General features: G+C 36.4%; 1 protein-coding gene across 2 annotated transcripts; it reads left to right on the forward strand.

Moving 5' to 3' along the window:
* Positions 1-1543: 1543 nt before the first annotated feature.
* On the forward strand, positions 1544-12753 carry LOC147399022 (ABC transporter A family member 7-like). Of its 2 annotated transcripts, XM_086448409.1 has the most exons (18): positions 1546-1748; positions 2534-2915; positions 2996-3075; positions 3170-3314; positions 3829-3948; positions 4044-4168; positions 5640-5798; positions 8208-8370; positions 8632-8757; positions 8866-8949; positions 9129-9496; positions 9626-9826; positions 10547-10656; positions 10774-10858; positions 11160-11288; positions 11396-11501; positions 11674-11762; positions 12269-12753. In XM_086448409.1, exons 1-18 carry the CDS (start codon positions 1671-1673, stop codon positions 12566-12568), a joined length of 2850 nt encoding a protein of 949 aa, XP_086304535.1. In that variant the 5' UTR covers positions 1546-1670; the 3' UTR covers positions 12569-12753. The 2 variants fall into 2 exon arrangements, with proteins under 2 accessions (XP_086304536.1, XP_086304535.1); XM_086448410.1 differs by lacking the exon at positions 8632-8757 and having other exon boundaries at positions 1544-1748.
* The last annotated feature ends 408 nt before the right edge of the window (positions 12754-13161 follow it).

The following is a 13161-nucleotide window of genomic DNA, read 5'->3' on the forward strand; positions in this document are numbered from 1 at the left end:
TGGGAGCATTAATTTTCCACCACTGACACTACTTGCACTGCCAAGAAAGAGAGAGACTTTTTGCCTTCTTTAAACTTGTGGCACCACCACATAATGGGAAAAAACTTTGAAGCGGGTAGTTGGATTCAAAATTTTGAAGAAACCCCCTCCATTGGATTACACGTGAGATTTTCAAGAAGGTATTTCAAATTTTAATGGATATGTAAGGGCGTGAAATAATTTCAAAATGCCACGGGTAATGTAATGAGGAGGGTTCCTTCAAATTTTGAAGCGAGCTGTCCGCTTCAAAGTCAAACTCCTCATGATGAGGAGAGACAACCTATCTAAATGAGTTATGTTCCTCAAATTCCACTCTATGATGGGAAGCGGATCCTCTGTAGCACAAAATTCCTGTAACAACCCTGTAGTACACTTTCGATGGTTGGAACGTTAGATCTCTTATTTAAAATATGAGGAGTTCAGTAGCTGTTCATTTTAAAGATATGGATCTGTGTCAAAAAACAAGTATTTTTATCTATTTTTTTTAAATCTTTTTTCTTCCATCAGATCGAAGTTATGATCACAAGAGGTTGAGATGTTAATTTTTTTTTTCAAAGTGCCTCTATCTCATCTGTTGAAGTGTGCTCTAAGAACTATGTGCTTTAAAGGATCCACTTCACTCTGCAATGTCAAATCTTCCACTATTGGTTGTTCATTCTAGTGCATATTAATCTCTTCGTAATTTAACTAATAAATGGGTTTAATAGTTTATGGGTAGAAATCGTCAAATGGATGGCTGAGATCAGTTTTGATAAGTGTTCATTTTCAATGGGTTTGATTCTCTAATAGTTTGTACAATCTTATGGGAAAAAGGTCTTCTTAGGAAATAATTTCTGACCCTACCCTTGGGAGTCATATCAGGGAGGAAAAATCCTTATGTCATTGTCTCACAATCATCCCATTCCCAAAGCTTATAACCAACACTCTTTTTTACATTTTATTAAGACTATTTTCCAAGAAAGCATTTAATATAAGAGTTGTGCTGGGATGACATAAAGGGAGACACAAGAGTGATAAAAACTCGTGGTGACGTGCATGTTACCGTAGATGTTTTTATGTGAGATACGAGTAGAAAAACATCTACGGTTATGCACGCACGATCACATTGTTTTTGTCCCCTTTGTGTCATTCCAGCATTTTCCTTAATATAAAGCATGTGGTATTATAATTCATGATTTTTTTAATACTGAAATTGAAGGGCATTCTTGAGAGTTAAGAAATCATAGGGGGCATTTCTGGAGATGCCTCAAGGGTGTTTCAGTCATTTATATAAAGCGTAATCTGAGATGAGAAAGCCACGTGGCAAACTCTTGTCATTTACACTCACTTTTCGATTACTGTACAACAAATTGTTAAGATTTTGTACCCAAAACACCCTTGATATGAGGAAAAAGACAAACTGTTCTGTTCATACCTAATAGAATACTGACCATAATAACGGCGCCGATTCATTGGGCTATTTTTGTCACTCAGAAAAATAAGGTGACGCACTATGACCCCAATATAAATTGCAAAAAATGAAGGCTTTTTGTATGCGTGAGAGACAATAAAACAGAGCAAAACCACTGTTGCGGGGAATATTTTAAATTCTCTGTAAAATTTGAAGTTCTGGGCTTCTTAGGAAACCATTAATGTCGGATTCATTAAATGGGTATGATAGTTTCTTGACACAGGCCAACGCTTTGATGAGGAAGAACCTCACTTTCCAGGTCTACAATTCATTCTCTCTCTCTCTCTCACCCGGATTTAAATTTACGAGCTTATTCGAAATTGCAATTTGAGGAGATTCTTTGCTTGATTCTCACTTCTTAAATTATATATTGGTTTAAATGATTAATGGGTTCTCAATTGCTTCTTGGGTCTTTAATGGGTTTAATTTTTTTGTGTGTGCATGATTTATCTGTCTAGTATGAACCACCAATATGGGTTATTGGTCGATTTTAGAGATGTTCTTGTTGTGTTATTGGTTTATGGAAAATTTTATTGTATTTTAATGGCATTTATTAGGGATATTAGAGAATCAATTCTAGCTGGAGACAGGGAATTGTGAACAGAAATCTTTGTAGGGGTATGGATAATTCGAGTTTGAAGATTATGAAGATTTAAGACGATGACTACCGTGTCTAGAAGCAGTAAAATTTGTTGATCTTTGATATTAGAGTTTTGGATTGGCTTACATCCAAGGTTGAAATAATTATTTGTAAAATTTTCGATATAAGACAGATAAATGTATCCCATTTTGAGGCCTTTTGCTAATGAATTAATACAAGAGAATGCTATAGGAATGTCTTGGACGTACCTCAATCTTGAGGGAACCACGTAAAATCTTTGTCTTTCTGTGTGTGATTGCATCTTGTTTTTTTTTCTTTTCTTCTCGTTCTCTGTTAATTCTGTTTTTTCTTAACAAAAACCGCTAATCCAATAACAGGTTGGTTCAAAATAGTTTTGTATTATATTAATTTAATTTTGTTCTTGTTTGCTCTTTATTTTGTAGAAACGTAATTTTAAAACGAATGTGAGGCTTGTTGCATTCCCTTTTATCCTCTGTTTGCTTCTTGCTCTCCTCCAAAATCTAGTGAATAAACAATTGGATAAGTCTAAGTACAAGTGCGGTTGCGCTTGTATTGACAAAAATGGAGATGGTACATGTGAGACTGTCTGTGGGGTTGAGTACTCTACTTTGGATCAAGTTGCAACTTGCCCCATTCCTAGCCCTCCACAATGGCCTGCTTTGTTGCAAATACCCAGTCCTGAATATCGTGCAGTACGAACAAATTCTATTCCATTTACGGATTTGCCTGATGAGTCGTGCAAGACAACAGGTTCTTGTCCTGTAACTATACTTCTAACGGGTGGTAATCGATCTTTTGGAGAAAGTATGTTTGCTTCATCTTTTTTTCTTTAATTTTTATAAACTGACTATAGAGTTTAAGTGTTCTATATGATATCTTTACAGGTTTGGCAAGGAATTTATTCATGGGTGGGTTCTCATCAAATTCGTCTGACCTTTCAGAGACTTTAGCCAATCTCCTCCCTGTGTGTTTTTCGTTCTTTCTTCTCTTTCAACGTTAGGGTAACAATATTGGCTTTACAAGCTGTGATGATAATGTGATTTTTGGAAATCTTTCAGGGGTCCGACTCAGACTCTAAGTCATCCAATTTTCTTGAATCAGCTTTCTTCTCCGATCGCCCTTTGTATATTATTCAACCTCAGTGCTTACTAAACTCCACATTTTCTGTCCCTGTTCAGATAATGTCTCACACAAAGCAACAAGGTTATATTCTGATCAATAAATACATGAGCCCCCAATTTTTATTCAAGTTTTTCACATATGTGGACATGGGTAGTCACATAAAAATCTATAATTGTTCTGAGATAAGGGTAAGCTATCAAGATAATCTACAAAGTTCATAGTGGTATGCTTGGTGCACATGCAGTCAGGGTGGGTGTGTGAGTGTGTGGGTTGGAATGGGGTGTTAAGGGCCCTATGCCGTATGTTTTTCACTCATACACATGTGAGAATCATACTTGATTGAATGAACCTGAATATATCCATCGCATTTCTTTGGATGATCTGAAAAAAATTATATAATGTACCTGGTAGAGTAGGTGACACAATCTGATCGTTTTATTTTCTTTGAAGATATTTGACACAATAGTGTGCTCAATGCCTGCATATGCACCATATGTACTGCTAGACTATCTTTTTGGTCTACCTCTCTCTCTCTCTCTCATTAGTGGCATTATTTATGCGGGTTCGATCCTTACTTTCTTGAACTTGGAAATAGAGGTAAGATGCGTGCAAGGTTTACATCTATGGCGCAGTAATTCTTCAGTGGTAAATGATGAGCTGTTTAAGGGCTACAAACAAGGAAATCCCGAAAGGAAGATTAATGAGTTCGTTGCAGGTTGGTCTACTTTCTCTTTCATCTTTTCTATATGTTGAACGTGATTGAAGTTTGTTTTAAGTGGATGCATTAGACACAAATAATTTTCCTTGCAGCTTATGATTTCTTAAACTCAAATGAGAATGACTTCAATGTGAATATTTGGTATAATGCGACCTATAAGAATGACAATGGGAATGTTCGTGTCAATTTGGTGCGTGTTCAACGCTCATTGAATATGGTATGTGTCCTAAATCTCTTAATTTCATTCCATCTTGCTAAATTTTAATAATTATTCATGCTCAAAATCAAAACTTCATTAGCGGTCTTGGTCATCCATGTGTCGGCCTGACTCAAGCTTGATTATCTAGTTTTCTTTCTGATTGTATAATTCAAATCTCAGTATGACTTAAAAACGGTCATAAAAATGAACATCATCAGAGCATCCTTTTTTTCTACACAAAAAAAGCAAAAAAATTAGAGATAGAGCTAGGCTACAATGGTACAAATACGTGTGTTCAGTGTTTGATTCCATGCCTTTAAGAACTTTGGAATGCTGAAACGTACATACACGTGTATTGTAGCATAGTTTTTATGATATTTAACATTGAGGTTTTCTGAAAAAGTTAAAACTATCGAAGAAATAAGAGAAACCTAAAAAAGGAAACATTTTCATCAACCATAGAACTAGTCAATATAATTGTAACTTTAATGGACATAATACTAAACAGTTATGATTGTGTTAAATAACTTAACAATCTAGTTTATGGAGGATGGGCACACTAATTCTGATTTAGAAACTATTATTTTTTAATGAAAATGTAAATGAATGGCGATAGGCCCTAACGTGCTAGGATGTATCAACATGAATGCACGTGTCAATATGTACAATACATGGCAAAAAACCCAAAAAGTGCCATGCTTATGCAAAACTAAGAGTCATAGATATGTATGTCTAAACATGGAAAAACCTAAGATTTTCCATGTCTTTGCTACATAGAACTAGTTGCTCCTAGGAGCCTAAGGAGCCAAAAATAAGGAAATGAAATTACAAGGATACTCTCACTAAAGGGCACTAGTAACATACCTATTAACTTCACCGTGCTTTCTTCTTTCATGAAATATAAGGTTTACTTATGTATTTATTGCAGTCTGATTGTTACAATACTTATCACGTGAAGACTGGGTTTTTCATACTGTCAATTGCCATGCTTTATTTAACAGAATTAGTTTCAGGTAGACTGTTAAAGCGTGCATTGGTACGAATGGCCAGTCTCATTGTTTTTTCAGTTTTTACTGTTAATTTCTTTTCCCCCTCTTTTTCAACGATAATTAGCTAATTGATATAATCAGTTGGGTGATGATGCCATTTCGAGTCCTCGTTGAGCATGTATGGGCATTTTATATATCACTTTTGTAAATGTTGTGGTTTGTGTGAAGTAACTTTTCTGCATTCGTAATATTTAGACTGATTGTTCCTCCTAAACAATAGGAGTTTTAACTTTCCTGTATTATTGAGGAGCTGTAGTAATGGATCTCAGTGTGACCACTTGAGCTTTAAAACTGCTTCTATTCTCATGGATTTCTTTTATATTTTTTGTTTTTTAGATTTGTAACTTTTGGTAGGATTTATACATCTTTCTTTTCTATCTAGTTTACTTCTATGAATAATATGTACTAGGAACATTCTGATATTTTCTTATATATTTTAGGCCTCAAATGCTTACCTCAAATTCTTGAGAGGTGCTGGAGTAAAGATGCTAATTGATTTTGTCAAAGAAATGCCCAAACCTGAAACACGATTCAGCCTGGATTTCTCTTCTCTTCTTGGTGGACTCTTCTTTACATGGGTTGTTTTGCAACTTTTCCCTGTAAGTAGGCACATCATAGCTTTCTATATTATTTTTACCTGAACTGAATGTTAAATGTAGTTGATGCCTCACGCCTCATGCCTGTTACCCATTCTTTTGTTGCCTTAGGAAACAAAGAAATTTGATGGTTTTCTGCTATATAGGACCAGGACAGAAGAACCAATGTGAAACTAATGATATATACTTATGATGGATTTCATGTGTAAGCATCTTTTTACAAGGTGGACCATGAATTCCTTCAACTTGACCATGAGCTATAGATGCCACATAGTGCCTGGTTCAAGGAAGTTGTGAGAGCATTTTAAGTGAGCTTTATGTCCAGAGAGTACATGTCATCCTGAGCTCTCTACCTTATTGAGTTGTGCTTTTGGAGTGAAGAAGGTTATAAATGAATAGATGGAAAAAAAATAAATAGAGAGTTAGTTTATGGGTTCTAATTGTCGATTAATTTCATTGAATTTTGGTACTAGAGGTACGAATGTTTAAAAAGGTGTGCGAAGCGTAATCCTTGAGGTGTGAATCGATGCATGCCAAAAGCAAAATGCCAGAGGTGTACCCTGAAAGGGAATTCCTAATTAAGGTGTACACACCACGTGTAGACGCATGCCTCAAGGCTTAAGCTTAACATGCATACTTTTTTGTTTATGCGACAGGGTGTCCCCACTCCCTTTAAAAGTGGGACTATGCACGCTGCCATGACAAGCGTAACAGGTAAAGTTGCAAGTGGGGAGACTCAATCTCTTGACCCTGGGTAGCACACCCAGGTCATTGAATCACTGGTCCACCACTCGCATGGTAACATGCACACTTATTTTTTAAATTCATTAGCATCATCAAAGCCGTATCCTGAAAATTTAGGGTCTACAAGAAGAGTAAAATGTGGGAACATGAAACTTATGTAACACACCTAGAAGATTACACCTCTCTTTTCTTAAGGTCTGAATGCCTTGCCTCATGTCGTCTTGTTTTTGAACACTGGGCAGCACAATATAATTACATTTTTCAGAAATTTAGTATTATTATTTTTTTTTCACTTTTCTCTTCTTTGGCCCTCTCACTTTACACCTTGTAAGAATCACTCTTTGTCATTCCACGATCTAGCAGACTCCCATTTCCATCCATGTTCAAAACTTTGAAGCTTTAGTAGGGACACTAATGTTGGGTAAAATTTTTGAAGCCTGGAGTTTTAAGACCCAAACCAATGTTCCAAAAATACCTAGGTGTCAATGGAGCGGAAAGTTTAAGTCTTAACCTAAGGATCGTAACATACCCCCACGCTTCAAGGCCGATGCCCTCGTTGGCCCACTTTATGGCAAGACCCCCATCCCCTTGGCCTTCTTTCCAAGTACTAGGTACCCCTTTCACTTTTTCCATAAGTCGCCCCTTCCCAGAATAATCACATATCCCAGGTACCCCCCTTTTCTTTTGGGAACCCTTCCATATCCCATACTACAAAGGAGCCCTTTCTTTCTTTCTTTTTTCCTCTCCATAATTACCTCCCCATGACTTGAACCTTGGACGTGGGGTTGGCTCTAATGCCAAATGTTAAAACCCAAACCAATGCTCCTAAAATACCTAGGTGTCAATGGAGCGGAAAGTTTAAGTCTTAACCTAAGGATCGTAACATGGAGAGGGTTTATTTGCAATGTAATTGGAAGTTTTTATTGTGTGCATGACCTAAATACTTATTAGTTATCCAAGAAAGGCCCATGAATTGGAGCCACATTTACAAGATTTCTATAAAATTTGTTTGCCCTCTACCACTTTAGTTATTTATAACCACTATCATCATTGTTGTTTTTGGAAGCTATAAAGTCTAGTTTTATTATGCCAATATATTTTTTCTTATCTGTTTTTGGCATCCTGTTTTAAGCTTCAGCAATCAAATATTCCATGGGATTGATTGTCAACAATTTAATTTACATCTATCACTATGGGGTCAGGTTCAAGGGCATGTGAGAAAACATGTAAGAAAACTTTCGTTTTCAAAATAAGGGTTAGAGGTTTTGGATTGAGCTGATTTTTTGCAAGGATGGTCACTATGATGAGAAGATCATCCTCACAAAAAATCAGCTCAATCAGAAACCTCTAAATCCATCAAAAGTGATTTACAAATTAGTGATAAAAATTGAAAAAAAATCGACGGTCCACATTCTAAATCACTTTTAATGGGGTTAGAAGTTTCAGATTGGGCTGATTTTTTTTTTGGATGATCTTCCCATCATAGAGATCATCCTCACAAAAAATCAGCTCAATCTAAAATTTGTAACCCATATTTTAAAATTTTATTTACCGCCGAAAGTTTTCTTACATGTTTTCTCACATGGCCCTTGAACCTGACCCATCACTATGAGTCTATGAATTTATTATTTTGTAAATTGTAAATTAACATTTGACCTCATGATGTAGGTTATATTGGGTGCTCTAGTTTATGAGAAACAACAAAACCTAAGAATCATGATGAAGATGCATGGGCTTGGGGATGCTCCTTATTGGATGATTTCTTATGCTTATTTCTTCATCCTATCATTGACCTACATGTTATGTTTTGTGGTATTTGGATCCCTCATAGGTAATAATATGTATACATATAGTCGTGATAATCTGACGCCCCCCTCTGACATACGCCCCCATCACAGAACTGTAGATCATTTGCCTCGGGCTACGCAGAACCATAAATGTTTTTCTTGTTTATCCAGAGGCAAATGATCTACGGTTCTGTGATGGGGGCGTAGGGGGGCGTCAGATTATCATGAATATATATATATAACAAATGGCATTTATATTCTTCAAATTTAGTGGTCGTAATTCAATTGAGAGTTCCTTCATGCAGGGTTAAAATTCTTCACACTGAATGACTACAGCATACAATTTGTGTTCTATTTCATCTATATAAACCTACAGATTTCGCTTGCCTTTCTAGCGGCAACAATTTTTTCTGACGTTAAGACTGCTGCAGGTTTTGGCCTTCACTTGAATGATTTTATACATCGTTAAGGGTAAAACCCAACCATTACTATACAAAATTATTTGACACATTTTCACAATTGGAATTTGATGATGACAGTAATAGGGCAAATATGTGTATTCGGATCAGGGCTTTTAGGGGGCTATCTTTTCCAGCCCTTCTTGGAAGATGAATCCTTTCCTAGTAAGTAGAAATTCTGGAATAAAAAAAAAATGAAAAACCAATGGTCTTGCTCATGGAGGACTTTTATCGTGGACTCTTTTTTTAATTTATACTTCAGTCTTTAGTTGAACAAAACCTTCCCATATTTAAAATTTTTCTCTGAGCCCTTATTATATTCTTCTGAATTTCTATTGTTATAGGAGGCTGGATTGTTGTTATGGAGATTTTTCCTGGATTTGCTTTATATCGTGGGTTGTATGAGTTTGCAACATATGCCTTGATGGGAAGTTCTATAGGGACTGATGGAATGCAATGGAAAAATTTGGGTGATAGGTCGAACGGGATGAGAGGAGTCTTAATAATCATGTTTTTAGAATGGTTCATTGTGCTTCCTTTTTCATATTATTTGGATCAAATTGTATCATTAGGAAGTGGTGTCAGGAAGCACCCTTTATTTTTCTTGAAAAAATTCCAAAAGAAACCTATTCAATCTTTTCGAAATTCAAGTCTGAACAGACAAGGATCAAAAGTTATTGTTTCAATGGAGAAACCCGATGTTTGCCAAGAGGTAACTCTTTCTCTATCTCAATTTGTTCTTCTTTCTTTTTCGCTGTCATGAAGACGATTTTCATAACATCCCTTATTTCGGTATGCGGATAATAATTTCATCTTAGCTATATATTTTTTTTAATTTCAGAGGGAGAAAGTTGAACGATTAATGCTCGAAAATAGTAAGACTCATGCCATTATCAGTGATAACCTCAAAAAGGTGTATCCAGGGAGGGATGGAAACCCAGAGAAATTTGCAGTTAAAGGGTTGTCTCTTGCTTTGCCTCAAGGGGAATGCTTCGGTATGCTTGGTCCTAATGGTGCTGGAAAAACCTCTTTTATCAGTATGGTGAGTCAAAATTACTCGTTTAATACTTTCAATTTGGAGGAGTTGCATTTCCTGCATTATTGTTTGTTGAGAGGCGTTAGATCAAAACCACAGATTGATCAACAAGAACACAGAAAACAATAACACAAGACACAAGATATACGTGGTTCAGTCAGAATTGACCTACGTCCATAGGTGAAAGCGGCAGTTTCACTATATTAACCAATCGAAGAACAAAGTTGCAATCTTCTTCTGCCTCCTCTATCTCTCCAACTATGCGGCTACTCTTTCTTTCTCTGGGGCAACGCGAAAACAAGAAAAAGAATATATATATATATATATATATATATATATATATATATATATATATATATATATATATATATATATATATGACTCCTAGGAGTAAAATTGACAAAGACCACTATTTTGACCCGTGTCTGTTGGCAACATAGTTCGAAGTCACCAATCAGGAATAGAAGATATAACTCAACAAGAGGTTTTATATATGAAGAGATCAGTTTTATTTATTTATTAAGAGTAGGTTGGTCATTTTTTGGGGTTAATCTATTTACATCATTTGCTTCTTTGTAATCCACTAAAATTGTTTATTTGAAAAGTTTTTCTTCATGGATCAACTCTTGGCCCTTGATCATTTTTTTCTCACAAATTAGAAACTATAGAACTTGGTTACTTACAGTTTACACCACCTCAAGACCCTTTTTTTAAATTTCTGCTTAGATGATTGGGTTGACAACACCAAGCTCCGGCACAGCATTCGTTCAAGGCTTGGACATACGGACAGACATGGACAGAATATATACCAGCATGGGTGTATGCCCGCAGCATGAGTAAGCTTCTACCATTCTTCTTTCCATCTATGTTAAGGCAACAAGGGTTACGGCCAGAATGATTATGAAAGTCTGCACCCTTTTTAACTGTCATTTCCTTTGTTTTATGAATCACAGCCTGCTATGGGAAACACTAACCGGTAGGGAGCACCTACTATTTTATGGCAGATTGAAGAACCTCAAAGGTTCTGCTTTAACACAAGTAAGTTGACAGTGGCATCACTTTCATTTTGTTCAATAAATCAGGAATTGGGTTGTGAGCATATTGTAATTTTTGTTATTGGGAATGTAAAAATTTATTGTTTGAGGAGGTTAGGAACTTAAATTTTCCTTATTTCCCATTAGAAGTGAAGGGTAAAATAGTAAATGAACTGCAGTTGGTTTGCTTGAAGAGATGGATTCCAATTAAAACACTTGTGAGCAAGTAATCAGTCTGTTAGCCATCTTCAACAGCTCGTTTGAGTGTCTTCTTTTGTTTCTTTTCTGCTCTGTTGTTGTTGCAGGCAGTGGAAGAATCTCTGAAGGGTGTAAACCTATTTCACGGAGGCATTGGTGATAAACAAGCAGGGCAATATAGTGGAGGTATGAAGAGGAGGCTTAGTGTTGCTATTTCTCTGATTGGAGATCCCAAAGTACGTCTTTTTATCTCTAATCTCTTTACCTTCTAGGTTCCCATACTGATCTTCATGTTTGAACATTTATATTTCCTAGTTGTATTTATCTTTTGAAATCTTGCAAGGTTGTTTATATGGATGAGCCTAGTACTGGATTAGATCCCGCTTCAAGAAATGCTTTGTGGAATGTTGTCAAACGTGCAAAGAAAAACCGGGCGATTATTCTCACCAGTAATATTACATATTTCTTTTCTACTTGTGTCTATTAGCCACTTTAGCTATATAGGCTTATTTGACACAGTTAATCCTGCTTTTGATGCTGTTAAGAGTGCTTGCACGTCATCATAGTGGTATGACCCTTTTATTGGAAACCTTACTGATAATAACATGCTGATGGTTTCAGCTCATTCAATGGAAGAGGCAGAGGTATTATGTGATCGTCTGGGGATCTTTGTAGATGGAAGCTTGCAGTGCATAGGAAATGCAAAGGAGGTAGTTTACTTAACATACTTGCATTCATACTAAAGAGTAAAAGACGCTACAAAATGTCCTTTTTATTTGTGTCGAAAGGGGTACTCAACCATTATCTTTGATACAAATTAATTATTATTGGGTTGGGATCTGTAGATTCATGAAAGTGAACTCATATGTTCACTCACAATCTTGACCATGTAAATGTGAGATTTATCTTAGAGATCCTCCGTAATATATTCTTGGGATACATCTTTTATCCCAACCGTTGGATCTCACACATACATGACTGGGATTGTATGCGAACATATGAGTTCACTTTCATGAGTCCACGGATCCCGACCCATTATAACATCAAGGTCATAAATCAATTCAACAGTTTTCTCTGTTGCAACCATCTGAGACCGCTAATTTAAGCGATCTGTCGGTTGGGGAGAACTTGTGGGATACCATGATTAGAATTTAATAAATAAAATTACATAGAACATATGGAGTTCTTCCGTATATGAAAATGTTTGTAATTACAGCTGAAGGGGAGGTATGGAGGATCTTATGTGTTCACAATGACAACAACTATGGGTCAAGAGGAAGAAGTGGAGAAGTTGGTGCATGAGCTCACTCCGAATGCAAACAGGACCTACCTCATATCTGGAACACAGAAGTTCGAACTGCCCAAGGAAGAGGTCAGAATCGCAGATGTTTTCAAAGCAGTTGAGAATGCAAAGAAAAAGTTAACGATACATGCATGGGGTCTGGCTGATACCACCTTGGAGGACGTCTTCATCAAGGTTGCACGAGATGCCCAGTCGGACAACGTGCTCTCGTGATCGTTGAACATCGACATGGTTCTATATCTTAAGTAGTTCTTTACCTTCATATTGGCTATATCTGAGTTGTTTTTATAAGCATTAATTGTGTTGAGCACTTGACATAAGGAAGATCCAAGGCCAAACAGCAACAAAGATTTGTTTTAAAGATTCGAGGTCGGTTAAACAAATTTTGTTTCGACAAACTCTGTCCAAAGTCAAGTCTTCTGTTATTGATAGTACATTCACGATCCAATACAGTGTCCCATTCCTATAAAATACGATAGGTATCTACATGGCATACTTTAATTGGAATTTAAAACGTGTCGGGCTCCTAATCAAGCCATTCACATAGCCCAATGTAGACACCGATCCTTTTTGTAGGAACGAGACACTAGATGGGATCTCAACTCTTTAATAAATGGTTTGATCTCTATGTGGAGGGCTGTTCTATTTGCACCCACCTTTTTGTTCAATGCACCACCCACTTTCTTCAATACATCCCGCTCCAAAATGTGCTTTAAGTGGGTGCAATGAGCACAAATGATGGGTGCAAATAGGCTGGCCCTTATTTGAAACAATGAGACCAACAAAAAAATGGGGGAGTCCAAACC

The sequence above is a fragment of the Akebia trifoliata genome, chromosome 7 (assembly GCF_017979445.1).
Source record: "Akebia trifoliata isolate Shusen 1 chromosome 7, ASM1797944v1, whole genome shotgun sequence".
In the NCBI taxonomy this organism is placed as follows: Eukaryota; Viridiplantae; Streptophyta; class Magnoliopsida; order Ranunculales; family Lardizabalaceae; genus Akebia; species Akebia trifoliata.

What these genes read in the sequence shown, in the direction of transcription:
- LOC147399022 (XM_086448409.1), top strand. Translation starts at nt 1,671, where the DNA reads ATGTCGGATTCATTAAATGGGTATGATAGTTTCTTGACACAGGCCAAC. An exon ending in AACCCGATGTTTGCCAAGAG is followed by an intron (nt 9,497 to 9,625) that starts GTAACTCTTTCT and finishes TTTTAATTTCAG; the next exon opens with AGGGAGAAAGTTGAACGATT. An exon ending in CCGGGCGATTATTCTCACCA is followed by an intron (nt 11,502 to 11,673) that starts GTAATATTACAT and finishes TGATGGTTTCAG; the next exon opens with CTCATTCAATGGAAGAGGCA.